Below are 22,156 nucleotides of genomic sequence, written 5' to 3'. Positions count from 1 at the left end.
AACTGTGAGCGAGAAAATGAAGGAGTGCTTATCGGGCCACATAGATCAATGTGAACCAGTGCAAGTGGTGCCGAAGCTCTATTAGATGCCTTCTTCGGAAAGGCAACCCTGTGTTGCTTGCCCATCTGGCAAGCCTCGCATACGCCAGGAGCGTATCGCTGGTAAACCCTCCACCATAGAGGTCCTAGCAGCCTGGTGAAGCTGCTGATAACATAGATGTGCAAATGGTGCATGCCATAGAGAAGAAGATTCCGTGGTCCTAGACAGAAGAGCTGTGAGGCGGTATAGGGAACCATCGTGCTCATTGCGTGCAAGGATAGTACCTGTCGTAGAACTAGAAATGGTGACTGTGCCACTCCCAAAGTGTATGTCAGCTCCCTGAGAGTCCAAACTCGACACAGAGAGGAGGTTGAAGGCCATGTCCGGAACGTAAAGCGCCTCCACTGAACTGAACTTCGGGTCTGAGATAGAACGAAAGAGGGTAATCTGGCATGTGCCAGACAATGGAATCTCATGGTTGTCACCCATAGTGACGGTCTCCCTGAGAGAGCTAAACCATGACTATTGGGGAGTCATGTGAGTGGTGGCTCACTGTCAACAACCCAAGTACCTGACTGTGATGTAGCAAGAGTGTGGACCGTCGTCGCGACAAGAGCGGTCCCCGCCGTCTTGTGAGAGGCTACAATTGCAGTCGAGGCTGTTTGTTTCTCCTTGTTGGCCTCGTCTCGCTTCTTCTTTCTGCATTCTAATTCTTTGTGCCCTTTCTTGTGGCAATGGTAACATTCGATGTCTTGTTCTTCTTCTTCTTCTTACCTTTACCTTTCTTGTTACCTCCTTGAGCTATCAAAGCTCCTTCTGCATCAACAGCACCTCCGGCTCCGAATGTGGAGTGCCCCTCAATTTGTCTATGGGAAGGGAGAATCTCGTCCCAAGTGGGAAAAGAGGTACGTCCAGATGTGAGCAAACTCTAAAAGTAGGGATCAAAGCATGGGGGAAGCTTGAATAGTAAGAGGCCATCCATGCGTGCCGAGGTGATGTCGCCTTCGGCAGAGACAAGGTCGTCCCAGAGTTCCCGCTGTCGGGGGATTTTATGTTCACTGCTCGCTGTGGAAAACGGTTAGAGAGAGATGCACAACGCAAGAGAATATGGTTCAAAAAACACTATGGAAACCTTAAACTGATATACTTATTGAACTCAAAATCTGAATACAAAGACTTGACCATTGCAATGGCACACTGTGCTCTTAAATCTACCGAGATCTTTTTTTTTTTTCGAGAAAAAGATCCTTCTATTAGTTAATGAAAACTGCCCATAGGGCTACAACCACCTCTGCAAGAGAGGGCTACAACAAGCATGATGGGGAGACTCTCCCAATGAAAAAACAGCATATATACAATGAGGCTAAATCAAGAGATGGGAGGAGGGAAGAGCCACACAGGTGGACAATAGTGCCATGTGAGCACCCCCTGGACAATGGTGTAGAAAGGCCCAGGGTGCCAGAGTCGGAGGAAAGCCTCGCGGCGCTCCCGCATGCGGTCGGAGCTGCCTTGTAGTCCCTCAAGCTGTCCTCTGAGAGTATGGATCAGCTCTAGCCAAAAGTCACGAACAGCTCTGCTGGTGGCACAGGGCGAGCCTCAAAGATGCAGAAACAGCGGGCCCGCCAGATGAACCAAAGTGTTAGGCCACTGATGAGCTCCCAACACTCCTCTCTCTCACTACACCACTCGTGTGGAGTAAGCTCTGTAGCAGGCTGGAGTGTAGGACGCCCCCCCTGTATCACTATCATCCTGCTGGTGGAAGATAGCTCAAACTGAAGTGCCGGGCCCGTGAGGGTGGACCAAGCCGCTGCTCCCCAAGTGTACTGTCGAGCCGTGGAGAGAGCAGGCATCAGCCGAAGAACTCGTAGCTACACTTGTTGGGCCGAGGGACAGTCCCAAAGACAGTGACGTTGACTCTCCACCAAATGGTCACAAGCTGCACATGTGGCAGAGAGACCACTATGCACCAGCCAACTCCCTACTGTTGTGGCTGTATGTGCAACCAGCCACCGAAACAAGGTGACTCGCCTCGGCTGTCTGGAGTCCCACAACCTCTCCCAAAAGTCTGCCAAGAACTCGACTGTGAGACCCTCCTCCTGCCAATGACGTGCTGCAGCGGGGAGGGCCTCTCTCTGTGCTACTAGTATATGACGTCCCAGTCGAACAGTGTACTGAAAGAAAGGGACTCCTGGGTGGTCTGTAGAAGAGAAGGGGTCCCTCCATAGCCACTCACCAGGATCCCACTGTACTCGTGCCAGCGGACAACACTCCCAAGCCCATAGCCTCCAGTGTCCTGTCTCAAGAACTGCTGGGTCAGGGTCTATGACGCAGGTCCTCCCACAGATGCCCACTACTCGGATCCTCTGAAAACAACACTCTGCTACCCGCGGGGCCTCTACTGCAACTCGCTGTAGTCGTCCCCCACCCTAAAGCTCGAAGAACAGGGCTGAGACAGACTCTGAGCAGGCCCTAACTGAAATGAGAACCTCCAGTCGTGTGAAGGCTCCCATCCACCGGGGTGCTACTGGCTCGAGAGGCGTGAGCCACTCAGCTGGAACTGACTTTGTGATGTCCTAACACATGCTCTGCACCCCTTTCATGCCCTGTAGTTGGAAACCTTGCACCTCCTCTGACAAACCTGTGAACTCTAGCCAGTCACCTAGAGAGCGCGCTGGACTTGCTGCCATGGGACCCCAAGAAACATGAGGCAGACTACCAACCAAGTGGCCTCTCTGAGTGCTAACCATGGGGTTCCAGACGAGGGGTTGCCGTAGGCGCTCCTCCGTGCACGTCGGCTGTCTTTGCTCCAGGCCACGGCGTAAGAGCTCCCAAGAATGAAGCAAACTCACAACGAAGCGGTCCTCCAGTCTCTTGCTCAAACCAACTCGGCGCAACTCTGTAAAGATCCATCTGGTCGAAGGTTGCCAAGGGCCTCCTGACTGAGGCACCCTGGCACGAAGCCTCTGCAGCAAGAACTCCTTCCAGGGCTCCTCTCCTGGAAGAAGTCCTGTGACTACGAACTTCCCAAGAAGGGCTCTACTCTGCTGTGTTGGATCAATGATCCCAAGCCCTCCCTGAGAAGAAGGAAGTGTGATGACCGACCAAGCCACCTTGGCTTGGGCAATCTGAGTGTCACGACCCGACCAAAGGAAGTTCCTGATCAGCCTCTCTACCTGGCTGATACAAGAACTCGAGAAGATCCAGCAAGAAGTGATGTACTGCATAGTCGCCAACAACACCTGGTTGGCAACTACTACTCTACCCGCCAGCGAAAGTCGTGCTGAGCTCCAATGTAACAGCTTTCTCCTGATGGACAGGAGAAGAGGAGCAATCTGCTGCTCGGGGGACAAGTCCAAACCAACCTGACAACCTAAGTACCGAATTGCAGTCCCCGGGGGAATCCACCTGAAACCCTCGCCTGGCATCCAATCTGGCACAGGAGCACTACCAACCGAGAAAGCCACTGTCTTTCTCTAGTTGATCAGTGCGCCCGATTCACAATAGAAGGTCTCCAAAGCCTGCGCACAACTGTGCAGATTGGCCTCCTGGCCGTGTAAGTACAAGGCTGAGTCATCGGCAAACTCAGCGTCCAGTAGCTCATCTCCCCGAATAGGGAGTGCTAAGCCCTGCAGACCAACCTGCTGTGACACCAAAAATCTGCTCATCGCCTCCGCATAGAACAGAAAGAGAAAGGGGGCAAGAGGACAACCCTGTCTGACCGAGCGTGTGAGCATGAAGCGCTCACCTCTACCTCCTGCCAAAAGCACCTGACTGTGAGCCTGTCTGTACAAGGCTGACACCCCTTTGATCCAAGCATCTGAGAAGCCCATCCTGCGTAGAGTGCCCTCTAGACAGTCCCAGTCAACTTTGTCGTATGCCTTCTCAAAATCGAGAAGAAGAATCACAAGGTCCTCCCCACGGAGCCGTGCCAGGGCAGAAGCCTCCCAGAAAGTGAAGATGTTGTCAAGGATACTGCATTCCTTGACAAAACCTGTCTGGGTCCCATGTATAAGGCTCTCCAAAAGTGGCTGAATCCTCAAACTTAGAGCCTTGGCAAGAATTTTGTAGGCTGAGTTGAGGATGGTGATGGGGCGCCACCGTCGAATCTCATCCAAGGAGCCACCCTCCTTTGGGATGAGGTAGATCAGGCCCTCACTCATGCTATCAGGTATCACTCCTGTGTGCAAAATGTACTGAAAGGCACTACAAAGATCTGGGCCAAGCAGGTCCTAGTACTCCAAGAAAAAGCTGGGAGTCAACCCATCCTCACCTGGACAGCTACCACGAGGGAGGGCCCTAAGAGCTGTGTGCAACTCCTCTAGCTGAAGTGGCATCTCTAGCCTCTCGCGCATCTCCTCTGTCACAAGACAAGGCATCTGTGCCCAAACCTGCTCCCTGCATGCATCTTGCCGCTCTGTCTGGGGCTCAGCTGACAGTAACTCACGGTAAAAGTCAGTAGCAACTGCACGCATATCCTCAGGCTCACAAGCAACTGACCCATCGGGTCTCCTCAACTGATTGACCTTGGCATGCGAGTGCCGAGGTCCCACTGTCCAAAAAAAGCCCCAATCACTCTGTCACCCACCTGAGTCCACTGAGATGCCTATCGGTGGAAGGCAAACTGATGACGCCTCTCCTCTGTGCTAGCAAGCTCCTGTCGAGCCTGCTGTAACTGCTCCTCCAACCATGGACTGTCTGGATGCTGCTCCTGCATCCTCTGTAGTGAAGCAATGCCTCATCTGAGACGCTGGTGCTCCTCTCTCGTTGCAGCCCGGCGAGCCAGAGACTCCTGAAGAAAAAAGTGGCTCAGCTGAGCTAGGCCTAAGGCCACTCTGTCTGTAGGTAGAACCTGGCTGTCCATGCCCTCTGTCCATGAGTGCTGAGTCCAACAAGACCCACTCTGGGATGCGAAGCATCGTGCTCCCACTCCTCTGCCTGTCTGCCACTGTGAGGATCACTGGTGCATGGTCCGAGAAGGATGTCCCTGCCAGGATGCCCACTGATCCCCCCAAGTCACTGAAGTGGTCACTAGTGTAGAAGCGATCTATCCGCGATAGATTCACTCTTCCCACTCTGCGGTCCGATCTAGAGAAGGCAAGACTGTCTGGAGGCCTCACAAAGCCAGAGTTCTGCCATGTATCTGAGACCCTCATCAAAGTCATACACAACCTCTCCCAAGTTGCTAACTCGACGCCATGCACAGTAGCATGCCTACCTCCAATCCTGTCAGAAGGGTCCTCCAACATGTTGAAGTCCCCTCCTACACACCAAAGGTCGGCCTGCGGCAAGGACTCAACAATCTGTGACCAAAACTCTGCACGAGCACTCGCCACATTGGGCGCATAGATGTTCAGGAAGCCCACAAGACCACCCTGAACCTGCATAGTAAGCCACTGAGCCCTGCCTGGCACAATAATCCCTCTGCCCACAATGGCCTGCTACAATGAATCCGCAATAGTCATACATACCCCACCCTGGATGCCTCCAGGTCCAAAAGCAACTGACCAAAAGGTATCATATCGTCCACGCAAAATCTGACCACATCGCCGAATGCGGCTCTCACACAGATGGTGCTATTGAAGCATAAGGAGATCAATCTCTCCTCCCACAAGGCAACGCTGAAGCTCCTAACGCAATCGGCCCCGTTGTCGCTGAAACCGGGGCCCACCTAGTCCCTGCACGTTCCATGAGATGATCCTCATGGTGAGCGAGAGAGAACAGATGTTGCCGCAGCAGCAAGACGTGCTATCTTCGAGGCTGGCTTGGATGGGGAGTAATCCGCATCCGAGCGTCCTCTAGATAGGCGAGATTGCAGTGAGTGCCTAGCCCAAGCCCAAGCTGAACGAGCTGTGCGTAAAGCGACCTCCTCTATCCAGGAGTCCTCATGAATGTATACATAGCAAGGCAAACACTGCGTATCAGCAAAAAAGTACACCGCAATGTGCCTACATCCTGCTGAGTCTGGGGGTGTCACCGCAAACTTGGCCAGTGGCCACAAAGTCTGCAGCAAATCTGTAACTCCAAGTTCTCCCATGTGGTGAGAGAACTCGAGAACCTGTGTGTGCAACCATCCCAACACTAAGTCGAGGGACCACTCTGTCTCGGCCCTACCATAGAGGGGGAAGGAAACCAATTGCTGAGTCCAAGGCCTCTGTCCCCCTAGCGGCGAGGAACAAAGCATGGACCCTGAAGCAGGCTGCCTCGTGGTTTGCTGCGGAATCGCCGAGAAAGCGAGTGAACCCGTAGTCGAAGAAATCCCAGCGGCGTCGGAGGTCAACGCTCGTCAGACCGCGAGGGATAGCTACAAGGGAAGATGTCTGAATCTGCAGAGGGGGCTGCAAGAAGGGCTGACCCTCTCTCGCTAGGCGACTCGTGGCAAAGGCGTTGCCAAGAGATCTCCTAGCTGCCGACGAGGGACGAGTTTCCTGAGTTGACTGTGGAACTGGAGCAGGAGGGGGGGGAGGAGCTGGGGGGGGGGGGGGGGGGGGGGGGGGGGGGGGCGGGGGGGGGAAGAGGGGTGGGGTGGGGCGAGGTGGGGAGTGGACGGGAGTCGAGGGCGGGGGGGAGGATGAGGAGGAGGAGGGGAACTCTGAAGGAGGGGCGGCTGGCGAGGGTGAAGCAGAGGTGGAGGCTGGCGTAGGGGGCTCCTTTTGCTCAAGAGGACCAAAGCGGTTCCCCGTGGGAACCCACTGCTGCTGAGTAGGCACCTGAGGCCCACTCTGAGTGCCAGGCTGTCGCTGTGGCCCCTGGCATCGACGGCCACGGGCCTGCTGCCACCCCTCCTCTGCTGGAGCCCCAGGCTCGGAGGGTGGCTTTGAATCTGTGCGCTGTGCCACTGGCTGTGGCTGCGGCCCAGCCTTGGTAGGCTGGGACTGAGGCTGAGGTGTAGGTCGTGGCCTCCTCCGTGGACAGGCCTTCGCTAGGTGGCCCATCTGTCTGTAAATGAAGCACTGGTTCGGGAGGCTCGAGTACTCCACACTCTGTCGAAACCAACCCCCACTCACCCGAGGCAGAAGGATGACCTTCGAGAGTGTGTGGGTATCTCTGACCAAAACTCGAAATGAGGGGATGCCAGCTGCCTTGGCAGCTACTGATGCTGCCGTACGAGGTGTCTCCAGGACAGTCCCGATGGCGGAGCCAATCCTGGAAAGAAGTGGTAGGTACTCCCTCCGTAAACCCAAAAAGCAGACTGAGATGGGGATGTCTTCCTCCTCTACTAGCACATCCGAAGTCGGGTCAAAACCATGTCGCCACTGTCGAAAGTGGGCGCGTGATGCTTGGATGGCCAGTGGACTCATAGCTATGACCTTGGAAGCCATCTCGGAGGTCTCGAACTCGATCTGGTAGTACCCCCGTCCGAGAATCTGGACATCCAAGATCTTGCCCACCTCTGCGAGAAGGCGGGCCTGGAGAAGGTCGCGCAGCTCTCCTCTGCTAGGTCGGGTGCCAAGAATCTTGCAGATGACTGAGTCACCTGCAAGCGCTCTACCTCAGCGGCTAGGCTCGCTTGCTCTGCCGGTGAAAGAGCAAGTCGAATGGTGGGCTCAGCGGGGTCGGGCGAGGGGGCTTCGGGCGAGTCCCTCTGTGGCGGAGCTGGAGCCTCCATCTGTGTCTACTGCTGTGTCGGAAAGGAGGAAAGAGAGATAACGCTGTCAACGACCTTGACGAGCACTGTCCCAGGAGGGGGGTACTGCCAATGCCAGCTGAAGGAAATCTTCGGGGAGGAAGGCGAAAAAAACAAAACAAAGGCGGACGCCGGGGGGGGGGGGGGGGGCGTAATGCGGATAAGGCAGCGGCAAGGGGGTAGCGGGCTGAGCGGGAGAGGCAGCGGGCGCGATGGGCGAGTGGCGGGCGGGGTAGTGGGCTGAGCGGCAGAGGCAGCGGGCGTGATGGGTGAGTGGCGGGCGGGGTAGTGGGCTGAGCAGCAAGGGCAGCAGGTGGACTGGGTGGCGCAGCGGGCAGCGGGAAAGGTGGGAGAGGGGGGGGGGGGGGGGGGGGGGGGGCGCTGAGGGGCAGCGGGTGAGGCGGGGGGGCTGAGAGGTACAGGGCGCGCGAGGGCAGGGGGGGAAGGCAGCAATGGCGAGAGAGGGGGGGGGGGGGGGGGGCGCGGCAGCAGTAACGAGCCAAAAATGTTTGATGGACCTTGTAAACTGCTCTGGATGATAATTTTGCATCAGTGGTCAACATCTAAATCTACCGAGATCTTGAGTGGAAGCATGAACACCAAAGCCTTAATCGCTTTAGTTCCCTTCCCCTGCTCTTCCCGACCACCTTCACGACGAGCACAAACTTCGCTATTACCAGCTTTGGCCTTCTTTGAACTGAAAAGAATCTGTGAAAACTTTCTCGTGCTTGTAGTCTCCTTCTCAAAATCCGAACACGTGCCGTCTTTACTTAGGCCGGTTATAACATGCATATCTAGCGTGACACGTCCTGAATAGCAACTTGGTTATTGTAAGGGTGAACGACTAGTAGCAAAACACTCGCCTTGCTCCCTCCGGACTCTTCTAAAGAGGCCTTCCCATTCCAAAAACCTCTTTTGCTTTCCATTCTTAAAATTTGATAGAGTGTACTTCTTCAATTTGTTTTAATTGATTTTCGTGCGGAGAGTCGCGTGAGAACGGATCTCTTTTGGCACTTGGTACTTGGTACTTGCACGCTGCTCTCAGCTCCAATAAAACACCACGTGGCCTCTGCTGCTCATCGACCTCGTCTATAGATGCCTTCGTTAGCTTTTACTTGCCCTTTGATTGCGCCGTCTCCTTCCAACTCGTTCTTGGTCTCGGCCTCAGCAGCTGTCCTCCTCGCAGCTCATTGCTCTTTGCAACTCTCTGAAGATGCCCATCACCTTACGCTCAAACCAATTGCACTCTCTTTGATCGTGGCTCCGCCCCCAAAAACAGTATGCTGCTTGCTGCTTTATTGCTTGTAAACTGCCCTGCAACTCGGCAACTCTCCTCCTTCTGGCTCGTGGGCGGCTCCTCTGCAGATGCCGCTCATGGCAACTCGTATCTTCTCCTCAAAAACTCCCCCCTGCTGCTCGATGGCGGCTCCTTTACCACGCTTTTCTACTCACGACCTGTGGCTTTAATTCCCGTCGTTGCGTGCTATTTTCGGCCACTCGTAGCTTGTCTTGCTTTATTGTTAGCTTCAAACTGTAAGCGGCCATTCACACACACACCTTGTCCCCTGGACCCTACTCCTCATCAACTTGGCATACAACTTAACCAAGGCAGTAGTCCCGAGCACCCATAGCAATAAAAAGGAGCAATTGATCAAAGCCTCCTCTCTCATATTGGCCAATGTACTGCAATCGATGTGCTCCAAGAAACATCGTGAATAGGAAGCTCCTTCAATTGCTTGTCTCGATGCAGCCTCTTTTTTTCTCCAGATCCAAAGCTCGATAATAGTTTAGCGCAGGAGTGAAGCCATGCTTTGTAAGGATGCCTTGCTCAGCTAAACTGGCCTTCAATTTGAGCATAGGTCATGCCTTCAACCAACTACGTAGTCGAATGGCACTGTTAAGATCAACACTTCACATCCGGTCTTTCCTACCAAGGCATCCCCAAGCATATATTGATCGAAGCATCCTTGGTACCATCATCATGAGACTTCTTGTGCTATCAATGTACTCAAAGTGACACCATCCTAGGCAATAAATTCCTCAAACACTAAAGTTCACCGTATTTGGCATATTTTTCTGCAACCAAAGCACTACAAGACACCGCATCAAAATTCGCCAATCTGTTGTCAAAAAACCCCTAACATCTTGTTATTGTTTATATTTTCTCTCAATGAACGCGGCTTCATGACACCGCATGCAGTGGGTCAACCCATCGAGTGATTTGAAATCCTTGAACTGGAGGTTGTACAACTCCCGTTCAAGTGTGATCTGTCTAGCAAACGAGGTCTCCTCAAACTGGTGAAGAATCCGTCTCCACAATGGATGTGCATGCTCCTCTTTGGAAACTTTCTTCGTGATGCGGTCCGAGAGGTTCATCATAAGAAAGGTGAAGACTCGTATGTCTTGATCCACCCACTTGTTGATCTGGGCCTGAGTGGCGGTGGGAAGGGAAGGCTGAGTAGCCAAATGGGTCAAATCATTCAACCATTCCCAGAGTTGATGGTAGGCAATGATTGTGTGGACTCATGTCCTCCACACTGAATAGTTGTGTAAATCCGATGAAGGTAGTGTTCCCAAGGCTGTAGCAGTCCAAGATAACCGCACAGACAACCACCAGATGGTGTCCTGACAAGCAAGGGATGGTTCAACCGCACAAGAGGTAAAAATTCAGCGTGCTGTCCGCCCAAAAAAATGCTGCAAAGGGTGCTGAAAATGTTGCTGTAATAGAGATTTCAGCGTGCGTGTACGCCACGGGTCGGTGCGGGAGCGTCGTAGAGTGTCAGAGTAGAGGGTTCTCGCACTTTTCAGCCGTTGAGGGGCTGAAAACAGAGAAAAAAAGGCAAATGGTGCCGATTGGGTGTAGATACTTGTCCGAAGTGTAGATTTTCAAGTTCCAGGTGATGTAGAAGACTCCTGGGTGTTCCTTGGCGGCTCCCTTAGGTGCACAAGATCAGCGTTTTGTGGAAAACGCCGCAAGTCACCAAAAATGCCAGCAAAGCACGGAAAAACGCAGCAAGATCTACAAAACGCAGATCTGTCCAAAAAACGCTAGGTGTTGCAAAAACGCTACCAGATGTTCGGTGCCGGTTTGGTGCAATTCTGCTGCAGGAGGGAAGCACTAGGGAAATCAATAGCAGATTTGGACTGCAAGTGCAAAAACGCCAAGCTGAACCAAAAACGCTAGCACATGCAAAAAAACGCTAGGCTGAAGTTGCAGTTTTTCGCGACTGAAGGGTCCAGAAATGCAAGCGCGAGCCTCAGGAGGAGGGATCGATGAAGATTCTCCGCGTCTTGGCGACCGATACCATGTGAGCGAGAAAACGCTGGGGGGGGGGAGAGAGAGAGAGAGAGAGAGAGAGAGAGAGAGAGAGAGAAAACACAAGTGCTCTGCAAATGATGCTCTCAATACACAATCTGAATGACTACAAGACCTTAAGCATTCTATTTATAGAATCTTAGGTTGAGGTAGGGCAAAATGTGTAACTGGTGCAAAAAACATAAAAGCCCAAAAATGACTAAAAATGTCTGCACCCAGCCAGGCTCAGAAAATGACCGGTCGGACACGTACTAAAAGTGTCCACCCATGCAATCTACATGATGTGCAATGGGTGGCCAACCCTGGAGAATCACCAATCGTACAAAATGGCGAAGCAACGGTGGTGTAACACTGGCGACAACCCTGTGGCTTGGTGCAACGACTTGCTGCTGTTGCGACCTGCTGCCGTGAGACACCACCTAGAGCGGCTTGTGACAGCAATCGAATTGATGCAACGTTGCGACCCTGCACAACGAGGGCGTCTGTGATCCAAGCTCAAGAAAGGCGTTTTTCTCAAGAAGCCCACCTTTACATTCACTTGTTGGCAACCCCAACATTTAAGTGAAGATGTCCACCCTCGAGACACCACCAACGCGCCCACGCAAGATTTTCCTTGCTATGGTAGCCGCCCTTGAGAAAAGACCTTCCTGCCCGACAAGAAGCGAGAATCGCCAGCCTTGAGGCCTAAATCAACGGACTCGTAGAGAAAAATGCAGCGCTCAAGCTGCGAGTACACAAGCTCGAGAACGCGCAGGGGGTAGAGACCTCTACCCCCTGCTTGCAAAAATACAAGAAGTTGAAGCTTCCCTCACCAAGTCCGTCGAAGTTGTTCAAGAGAAGGTACACGAAGTTGCACATGGCATCACAGAGAAGATTAACATGGGAGTTCAAGCGGCCCTCCAGGAACGCCAATTACGAGAGTCCCTCGGCCTCAAAGTCAGAGTTGGGGGGCTTCCATCGCCATGGTGCACTGAAGAAGACACCCTCGAAGACGCGATCGCCAAGCTCAATGAAATCCTCCATCCAATCACCATCAAGTCGAGCACAATCTCATGGATCAATGACATGCGAAAACGCGTGCCAGCCGAGCATTGCATCGTCACCCTCAAGGACAAGGAGGAACGGTTAAAACTATTGCGCCAATCTCGCCTCCTCAAGGGGACACAGCTCTGGATTTCCGAGGAATTAACCACTGGCCAACTCAAATGCAAAGCAACCGAGCTCAAGAAGATGCACGAAGCCTGGGCAATATCGAGGGGGGAAAGCGGTCATTCAACAGTTTCGAACTCCGCGACCGGCTCTCCCTACTCCCAGCCCTCCTTAGGATCTGTTTGCTTTTGCTCCTCCTCCCTTTTTTCTGATGGACCCTGGATCTGACGCCTTCTATTGGAAGAAAGTTGTATTGTTGTGTTTTTCGGTCCCATGGGTCATATGTGACCTCCGTGGACAATAAATGAAATCTCTCTCTCTCTCTCTCTCTCTAGCACTCTCATGCATTTTGCACTCACAATTTTCCACTCTTTGTTTTAGTCATTGCACATTCTCTCATTAAGTCAAGGTAGGCTCTCCCTTCTCATCAATAAAAGGACCCTTGAGCCCTCATTGATCACTTATCCTGAGCCATACACCATCATTGACTGCTGTTGCACATTACAATTTATCGGCGACTATGTTTGTGTGTCTTGTAACATGCATATGTGAGCATTTGTATCATTCTGGACGGGTAGAGAGAGAGAGAGAGAGAGAGAGAGAGAGAGAGAGAGAGAGAGAGAGAGAGAGAGAGAAAAGGCTTAACACCGGATGGGGTTCCAAACCCCCCCCATGGGCCCCTCTCTATCGCTAGAGAGGTATTTGCTTTAGGTTGCACATATGCTGCTACAATGGGATCTAGATGCCGAGATGCTGATGGGATCATGCGGCGGTCGATGCTTGGGTCTGCGAGGCTAAGGGCTGAGAATGCAAAACGCTAGTGTATCTGGTATGGGATTTGCAAACTGATGAGGTTATGGGCTGGTTTGCTACTCCGATGTCGAGGGTACTGATGATGACGATGAAGATGGGCTGAAATCTGAAAGCGCTGGCTGACCTGATGGATGGGGCTGAAATCTGATGTCGCTAGCTGATCAGGCACTTGGCTGAATTCTTCTAACGCTAGGGTGTTTGGGAACATGGCTGAAAACGTTGATGTACTTGCTTACAAATGCCAGGGATTGGATGAGGTGCTTCTAGCAAAAACGCTAGAGGGCTGAGGGTACTGATGGGCTGGGCGCTTGACCTATGCTTGAGAAGTGACCACTAGGGTCACTTATATGTGCCAAGAAGTCTTGGTCGAGCATGCTGTGAGAAAGCCCCACGACTGCATTGATATGCACTTATTAATAAGTTTACAAAACCCATTATAAGCGGTGCTTCATGTGCGGTAAGTACAGAGGCCATATATTCTATAACTAAGTGGGAACACTCCCCAGTGCCTACACCTAGCAGACATTGGATGTGCTCGTGCAACCCAAGGGTATGTGTCACAAGCGGAGAAGCGCACACGAATATTCAAGAAGCTGAAAATAAATATTCTTTCAACTCAAAAGAGATGCGGGACAAGATCGACACAGTATTTGGGACCAGATGATGGGCTAGTCCCCCCCTTAAAGAGAATCTTTATTAGGAAGAATCTTTTACAAGCACAAGAAACGGAGAAAAGCCCTCCGTTCTATTCTCAGACTCGATGGTCGTTCCTTCTCGTGAGGAAAATATGAGAGACGAGCTCTCAATCCTTTTTCCGTCTGCACTCGGAGTCGTGAGCTCCGTAGACAATTTCCGAATTCAGTTCTCAGAATTCCCAAGCGTAGGCCGAGGCCTTCCCGCTTCTCCTTCGCGATGAAGTACTTGCAAACACACACAGACACGGGACAACAATTCGTATGGCTAATCCACAATTGATACCTGTCGCTCCTTGCACGGAAAAGCGACCTCCGTGCTTCGTAATCCTACGATCACTTGCGTCTCCTTCCCACCCAACAAAAGTCACTTAATAAATAAGTGAAAAATGTCAAAAATAGGGAAAATAGGTTTAATGCACTGGAAATTTCCCCTAATGGTTTCTGATGGGAATGCTTATGATCATGCTGTGTGCAATCGGAGGATATGCATCTAATCTAAGTGTCTGGACATTCACGGTTTGCGAACAGACTCACAAAAGTGCCAGATCACTTCCTATTCTAGAGTGACTTGACTGACTGAACCCTGGTCATGCTATAGCTTGTCCACGGACACATAGGGTTGGATGTGTCACGTAACATTTAGTCTTAATTCTAGGATTAGCGCCATTAATCCTCACAGTCTACCTCAAGTATGGCCGGGCACAACCACAAAACAACCCTCACTCCTTGATTTTCTCCTTGAAGATACTGGAGCCACCACCGACAATTTGAACAAAAGTGAAACAGACTTTTAGCACTTCACCGCAACTTGAAATAGAGAGAGAAATTCCACATTGCAGACTCAGAGTGTTGGAGTTCTACTCTTAGAGATGCACAAGCCCCAAAACCACGATATTTTTTTAATATTGCTCTGACAAAGGTACAACTATTGGGGAGAGCCTGCTCTGCAATCTGCATGTGCTAGAATGCCAGAGAGGTCCCCCAAGGCTCACATTTAAAGGCCCCAAGCCCTAAAAGCATCAAATGGAAAATGCTAGCGCTTAAAAGCACTTATCTTTGCAAGTAGGCTGCCACTCAATGACGTGGAGAAGGGTAGATTCGGCAAGGCAGATGCAAAACGTTGCCCACAAGGAGAGGAAATGCTGCTCTTGTAGTGAGTGATCAACGTAAAAACGAACGTTGAAACCAAGTCGCTTGAAATATTAATGCCAAGGTCTTGTAATAAGATGTTGAATTCAAAATACTGGCGAGGTTTGTGATAATAAAATACGCTAATCCAAATACAACGATCATAGGGGGAGAGAGGTTGCTTTCAGAGGAGGGGAGCATGGACGAGAGCAGCAACAAAGGAGGCCACGAGGACCAAAAACGCAATGGAGAGGAGCGGAGCATGGGCATGAGCAGTAGTAAAGGAGGTCACAAGGACCAAAAACGTAGACGGAGATGCCAACTTCCTGTGATGGAATTGCTCGCAGAAGTCCTCTAAGAGTAGGCGATGGTAGATATCCCAAGATCGGATGTTCTGACACCATGTCTCAGTGTGTAGCAGAAGGAGAGAGGAAAGAGACAATGGCACGAGAGCATAGAAATAGGGGGACCAGGGAACGGACATCTAGGACCAAAAACGCCGATGGAGATGCCAACTTCTGGTGATGGAATTGCTCGCTCAAGTCCTCAAGGAGTAGGTGATGGCAGATCTCCCGAAATCGGATGCTCTTACACCATGTTGGAGTGTGTAGCAGAAGGAGATAGGAAAGAGACAATGGCACCAAAGCACAAAAACAAGGGGACCGGGAAATGGACGGACGGGGATGGGGACAACATGGAATGGCAGGGAACGGATGGGGATGGCTATTCGCCGGCTAGTCACAAGGTTGGCGGTTCGGAAGGGCAGCCAATTAGGAACAGGGTGGGAATGGGCGCAATGCACATGTGATGAGAAGCCTATAAGCAAGAAGAAAAGCATTTGGAAGGGGAACATAGCTCTTAACAATTTCTTGGCAAGGTGAGGGGGCATTGTGTCCACCAAAGTGTACAAATCATTTATGCAAGAGGGTCCGATTGACGAAAACCTAATTTGATGGACTTGTCGAGGCATGTAGGTTCTACGAACATGCTTACAAAATCATCGAACTAAACCCCCCAAGATTCACAGGCACTATTTGGTTGTGGAAGTAGGTTTAGCATGTCCACGTGGCACATAGTGCCATTGTGCACATGACTCAAAATGCTTTTATGTGTTCCCCCATTTTTGGATACTAAGTCAAGACTGAACAAGTTGCTTCTAATAAATTCGGGGCCATAGTGCAAAATGTAATTAGATTGTGAGAGTGGTATCTCCAAGTAGAGAGACTTTGTACCTTGCTTGATTTAATAATTAAAGAAATATGCAAGGGATGCCTAACTTAGGGACTAATTATCTCTGAGAGGAACTCTGCCTCTCATGTGTCACTTGCAGTTTTTCTTCTTATTTAGTGCTTTGCTATTGAATAAGGGAAAATGATGGGCCTCATATACGAAGCTCATATTGGTGAAGAAATCTGTTACAAAAAGCTTTATAAGGGAGTAATGGAATGTGGTGTAATGAAAAGAGGTGTGTTTAGGATAGAGAAGGGTGTTGTGAAATTTTAATCATTATCCAAGATAAAACACTCCTATAGCATAAACTCATGATGACAATTATATTGTAAAGAGTGGTGTCATGAAGAATTGTTCCTTCACTATTTCAGGTGGGCAGGAGAGTCTGAACCACGAATGACATTTCGAAATGTACTTCATAGACCTCGATTGAGACCTTCAGGTTTGATTGTTGTCTCATTTCAATGATTCAAATACACACTATGTAATGGGATTAATTTAAATGACAAGTTTAATCATTAGGCCTGTTAATGACAAACAGGAAATGTGATCAATATTGTTGGAGATTATGATCCAACCTTAAGTCGTTATCTAGATTTCACACGTTCCTCATATCGATCTGCTTTTGATGCAAATGTAGTGTATCAATTCGAAACAATGGAATGTGTATGTTCTTATTCCCTTTTCTTTGTAGTCATCTTTTTGATGTTTTCAAATGAAGTGACTAAGTTGTTGGGGCATTGAAAAAAAGCTGTTTCAACATTCAGCAACGTTGAAATTGGCAAAACAAAGCTAGGCTTAGGGATGAATGTATGATGTAGAAAACAGCTCGTGAAAAGATTCTTGCAACCTTAGTGCAAGGATGTCAAAGACCTCATGCATAGTTGCTGATGTTGTCTATCTCATCATTGTGAATCATTCTAGGTTGCAGCCTTTGGATTTCTATGCCCAGAGCTTTGTAGCTAAGTTAATAGGGTCGAACTGCTAAAAATTTCTAAGCAGCAAATCCTTCATGGGAAAAGTTCTTCTACCAGGTACATCGTCATCAGTTTGGTATTTGGATCAGGCTCTTACACTAAGAGGGGTAGTTTCCCTTTCCAGGGATAGGGGAAAAACGCTTAGGTGGTTGTGTTGAGGTGGGAAATGTTGTCTGCATCTCTGCGTTTGTATAGCTGTAAGAGCATTTATAATTAAGATATTTAGTTTGGCCGGCCTCCCAAGCCTCCCTCAAACCAGAAAGAACATGAAGGCACCAAGGTTCATTTCCAGAAGTATTTCTTTTCGTTTAAGTTTAGTTGTTTATACAAAACTCTTTCCAAGCCTACAACCTGAGAATGACGTAATCAACTCTCTTGTTTTTGGGGATTCTGTGGTCCATGTATTACCTTTTTGTTTGGGGTTATCAATGTGGGCCATTGTTATACTTAGCTTACGACGCACATTCTAGGTTACACTAGCATCAGTATCACTTACAACTGTGGATGGGTACTCATTTTGGCCATTTATGCTGGATTTTCTGGTGCATTGAATGATATCTTTTTTATGTGCATAGGTCTTTGATTATGTCTTCAACCGAATGGGTGTTGATGGTGATGAGGTGATCGGCTTTAGGATGCAAATTATTAACTTTATTGTTCTTGACAGTTTTATTCATATTTTCACTGGCTTGAAGGGCAGAACAGATAGAGCATCCAGTCCTTTTAACAGAATGTCCATGCAACCCGCTCTATTCTCGAAGCAAGATGGCTGAGCTTCTGTTCGAAACATATGGCATTCCTTCACTTGGTAAATCTTTGTACTTTTTCATGTTAAGTGCAAAGATATTTGGCGAGTTTTGTTAGCGAGGTTTATGTGCGCTGAAGTGAATAAAACCTGCCTTTACATATAGCATACAGTGGAATTATTTTATGATTTAGAATAAGAAAATGCAATAGTGTTTTGGATTACTTGGAAGGCCTTTTGCTTTATGAAGTTATGTTAATAGGTAGACTCGGCTACATCCATATCGGGAGACATGAATGTAAGAATGGTCCTTTGATGAAGAGAATCAGGTTTAGTTAGAATTGGCTACATCTGCACTGGGAGATGTGAGTGCAAGCTTTTCAGTGAAGCTTGGGAACAGTGCAATTTTGGGAGCTTTATGAAAATTATAGGCACCACTTTGTGGATCCTCAGGGGGACAAATCTGGATTCGTATTTGGTCTTGCTATGATTAAAACCTATCTAGGTGCTTAATTAGAATTGTGCACCCTCTTCAGACAATGTAAAAGATGTGCTGCTTTTGGTCCTTTGATGAAGAGAATCAGGTTTAGTTAGAATTGGCTATATTTGCACCAGGGGATTTCAGTGTACGAATTGTGCTGCTTTTTGGTCCTTTTGACAAATAGAATCGGCTTCAGTGAAGCTTGGAAACAGTGCAATTTGGGGAGCCTTACGAAAATTATAGGCACCACTTTAAAGACCCTTGGGAATAAATTTGGATTCATATTTGGTCTTGCTATAATTAAAACCTATCTTGGTGCTTGGTTAGTGTTGTGTGTCCTTTTCATCCACAATTGTCTGAACCATCCCCCTCCCACCCAAAACCCGAGCCAAAAAAAAAAAGAATAAAGAAGGCAATTACCAAGCACAGTTCCAAGTGAGGACATGTCAAAGTCTCGAGAGAGGGAGATGTCATTTCACTCAAATATTCTAATGCCAGGACAACAACATTGGAGGAGATACAATAGGAATAGGATGTGGAGTTAGAGAGAGGCTGTGGTGCGGGAAGCCATCGACAAGCTTTGCATAGGGAAGGCATAGGCTTTAGTGATCGAATCCTTGAAATGTGCTAGTGAAATGTTAGCAGAAATTATAGCACATAGGTGTAACAAAGCTCCTTGTGATGGCCTTCCAAAGAGTTGGACCACTAGTGTGATTTTTCTGTAATAAATTTGGGTGATCCAACCTCACCAACTAATTATGGTACCAATATGGTTGGCCATATCCTAGCCAAGCTCTTTTCTTGTGCTCTTGAGCATGACTGAAGTAGTTGGGTACAATGATAGCGCACACAGGATTGCCTGTCGGCACTTGGGTTGCAGTCATTGGTCATTATCCGACTTGTTAGAGATGCACTTTAGAGCCTGAGTCCTTGAGGCACGCACTATTTTTCGGGATTGTCAATATGTGCAGCTATTGTGGATGGCAGTTTTCTGTTTGTTGATTAGTGTGGGCATACATGATGGGGTTCTTAACGTGAGGAGCAATTGCATGACGTTTGCAATTTCCAGAGTCGCACACCTTTTGTCAGGGCTTGCCGACAGGTCGAGTCTTCATGCTGACTTTAGAGCGGGCACTCTATAGATGATCTGGGATGCAACTCACCAGCTAGATTTCTACCAACGGGACACGATTTTCACTACGATATGCAACATCATTCTTTCGGCCATTTGGACTCAGCTGCAGCATACTCTTTGTAGTCAGTGGGATACTTCAATAGGTTCCTCCAGTTCAGCGAAGCAGAGTAGATGCGCCTTCCTTCACACATGGGCACAATGATCAGTTCTTCTCAGTCGTGACCATGCCCACATGACATGGCATTATGCACCTCCCCAATGGCTCATTTTCCACTAATTATACAGGCCACCTTGATGTTTACATAGCCTTCTCATTGTTCTCTTGCTTCTTTGGGTGATAGGCCATTGAGCATCTCTAGAGTTCTCTTTTGTACATAGAATGCAACCCCTTTCTTGCCCCCACACACACACACACACACACACACACACACACACACACACACAGAGAGAGAGAGAGAGAGAGAGAGAGAGAGAGAGAGAGAGAGAGAGAGAGAGAGAGAGAGAGAGAGAGAGAGAGAGAGAGAAATGAAATGAAATGTTATATTAACGTCTTCAAAAGGCCATAGTGACCTATGAGACCAGAAAGTTACAAGGTGGTGGATCTGATACAAAGTCAGAGTAACAAAATCACAACAGTACAAAACAAAGATATATACTATGGGATCCTAGATTGGTCGATGTGAACTAAGCAAAAATGGGCGGCTTGCTGGGATAGCTGAATCACAAGAGATCTAGCATCGGTCGTTGGCGGATCTCATCAATCTCCTCCATGGTTAGTAGTCTGACCGGGCGTCGTGCATGCCTGGCCAGCGTGCTCCGAATCGTTTGACGTAGCCTCCGTCGATGCTGTGTAGTCCTCACCTAGATTTCCCTAGTTCAATCGCTCGGTCGATCAGTGTGCCTCTGGTGTGAGACGAGGGGGAGCTCTGCTGTGGGAGTGGCGCTTGCGGCTGTCCCATGTCTGCTCTGAAGAAGTCTGTGATCCGTCTTTGAGACTGGCTAGCCTCGCCATTCATCAGGCTATCTCTGTGTCTGCGCAGCTCGAGCAAGAACAAACCCAGGCATCTCTGATCTTCGTATCCCATGACTCTTGAGAGTGGTCCAAAACCCTCTCTGAACAGGCAATGGAAGCGGCATCGTATCTCGTAGTAGACGGGGCAGCGGCATGTATAATGCAGCTCTGTCTCAGGCTCCATGTCACACAAGGGGCATGTCTTGGCCTCTGTTGGTACTCCGCTGTATCTCCTAGTCTCAATCCGCAGCTGGTGAGAAGATGTGCGTAACTGGCTGTCACAAAGTGATGACGTGGCCACGGACATCAGAAACCCTAATTTCTGCCAGAAACCCTAAAATTCTTGCAAATCCTAAATTTTGCCAAAAACCCTAATTTCCGGAAATCGCGGAGGCTATTAATTTTTATTTTTTTTTGAAAATGATGAGCGACGCAAATTTTGCTTTTTTCTCTACAATATGAGAAAGAGAGAGAGAATGCTTTTGCTTTCAAGTTTTGACTCTATGTGAGAGAGAGAGAGAGAGAGAGAGAGCAATTGCTTTTGATTTGAAGCTTTTGGGGCTCTGCTTTTGGGTATCCCTTGTAACCTTTAAATTAGTGGTGAGGGCCTCACTTCTCAGGGCATCTGGACGCAGAGTTTGAGAGTGAAACCCTAGCCACTCTCTTGTACTTTGATTTGATTAATATAAAAAGAAATACCGAAAGGGGCGCCAGTCTTTGGGGCCAATATCTCTAGGCACGGAACTCCGCCGGGCCAGTGTACATCTATTGTGATCTGTGACTTGTTTTGAAGTGGTTATTTGGTGCTGTCGCGGTTGATTCTTGACTTGGAGTGTCCAAGTCTGTTACAATGGTATCAGAGCACGGCCGATTTCTCTTCTACGGGAAATCCGATCCCATATTTTTTTTTCCGCGGCACCTATGGCTTCAGGCAATGATCAGTCGACTCCCTCTGCATCTGGAGATGCGGGCAGGTGTAACCGGCCTGTTTGATCCAAAAAGGGCGGTAGACTTTACTTTAAACCTTGATTTAGCTTTCACCCATTATTAGTCGTCTATTTTACCTGTACTTTCAAGACACTGCAAAGGGGAGAGGGATACAGGCTGCTAGATTGCACCTGTATGAGTAGACGGACACCAGATTGGCCCCTAACTTAGGCGCCCCTTTCGGTATTTCTTTATTATTCAAAAGAGGGAATAAACGCTGTGGTTCCTACAAGCTGCCCCGCACAAACTCGGCTGAATTTCCACTGTTCCAGCCCGATTTCGGCAACATAATTGTACTAGAACCCTTCACGGTCAGTATTCCCACGCATTGACTAACTTTCCCGACGCATACGGGCACTTTGCAAAACCTGGCGAGAATCTGCAGCACGCTGAATTCTCTGTTTTCAGCCCTGAAAATGCTCCAGATCGCCTGTACAGCGGTCCCCTTGCGTCCCCGAACCTCCTGGGGGTATTAGGGTCCGTTTAGGGCCAAAACCCTAAACCTGCAAAAATACACAGCAGGCTGTAATTCACTGTTTCGGGCTCCGTTTCGCGTGCCGGTCGCATCCCTAGCAAGTCCTCGAGCTCCCGCACCTGTAGGGCTACTTGCCCTTTGAATCGGACGAGATTTCTGGCGTGAAACCTCTCCGAATTCACCTGTACCTGCGGGGGGATTAGCCGCTAGCTAATCCAGTACCTGTGCAAGAGGCTCTTGCCTCGGCAATCGCGCATGAACCCACACAACTGTACATTGGTCAAATGAAGAGCCCACTAGAGGGGCATAACATACTGCCAAAGGGGAGAGAGAGGGCAGTGCGTAGCGTG

At 49.4% G+C, this 22,156-nt stretch overlaps 1 protein-coding gene across 6 annotated transcripts in view; it reads left to right on the top strand.

The window, feature by feature from the left end:
• The window catches only part of ARP5 (actin-related protein 5), a 70,196-nt gene that overhangs the window by 7,059 nt on the left and 40,981 nt on the right, over positions 1-22,156 (top strand). For 4 of the 6 annotated variants that reach the window (XR_015185164.1, XM_086489112.1, XM_086489113.1 and 1 more), the window contains exons 2-5: positions 16,366-16,436; positions 16,536-16,660; positions 17,547-17,591; positions 17,677-17,779. Coding sequence is in view for 5 of the 6 variants with exons in the window: in XM_086489112.1 (XP_086345238.1) it covers positions 16,366-16,436; positions 16,536-16,660; positions 17,547-17,591; positions 17,677-17,779 (344 nt within the window). In the remaining variant the exon portion in view is untranslated. Of the gene's footprint in view, positions 1-16,365; positions 16,437-16,535; positions 16,661-17,546; positions 17,592-17,671; positions 17,780-22,156 lie in introns of those variants that run through there. The other 2 variants (XM_086489114.1, XM_086489115.1) reach the window with 2 other exon arrangements.

The sequence above is a fragment of the Adiantum capillus-veneris genome, chromosome 18 (genome assembly GCF_014529385.1).
Source record: "Adiantum capillus-veneris isolate H3 chromosome 18, ASM1452938v2, whole genome shotgun sequence".
NCBI lineage: Eukaryota > Viridiplantae > Streptophyta > Polypodiopsida > Polypodiales > Pteridaceae > Adiantum > Adiantum capillus-veneris.
The sequence above is the reverse complement of the archived record's forward strand: the minus strand, read 5'-3'. Positions and strand labels throughout refer to the sequence as shown.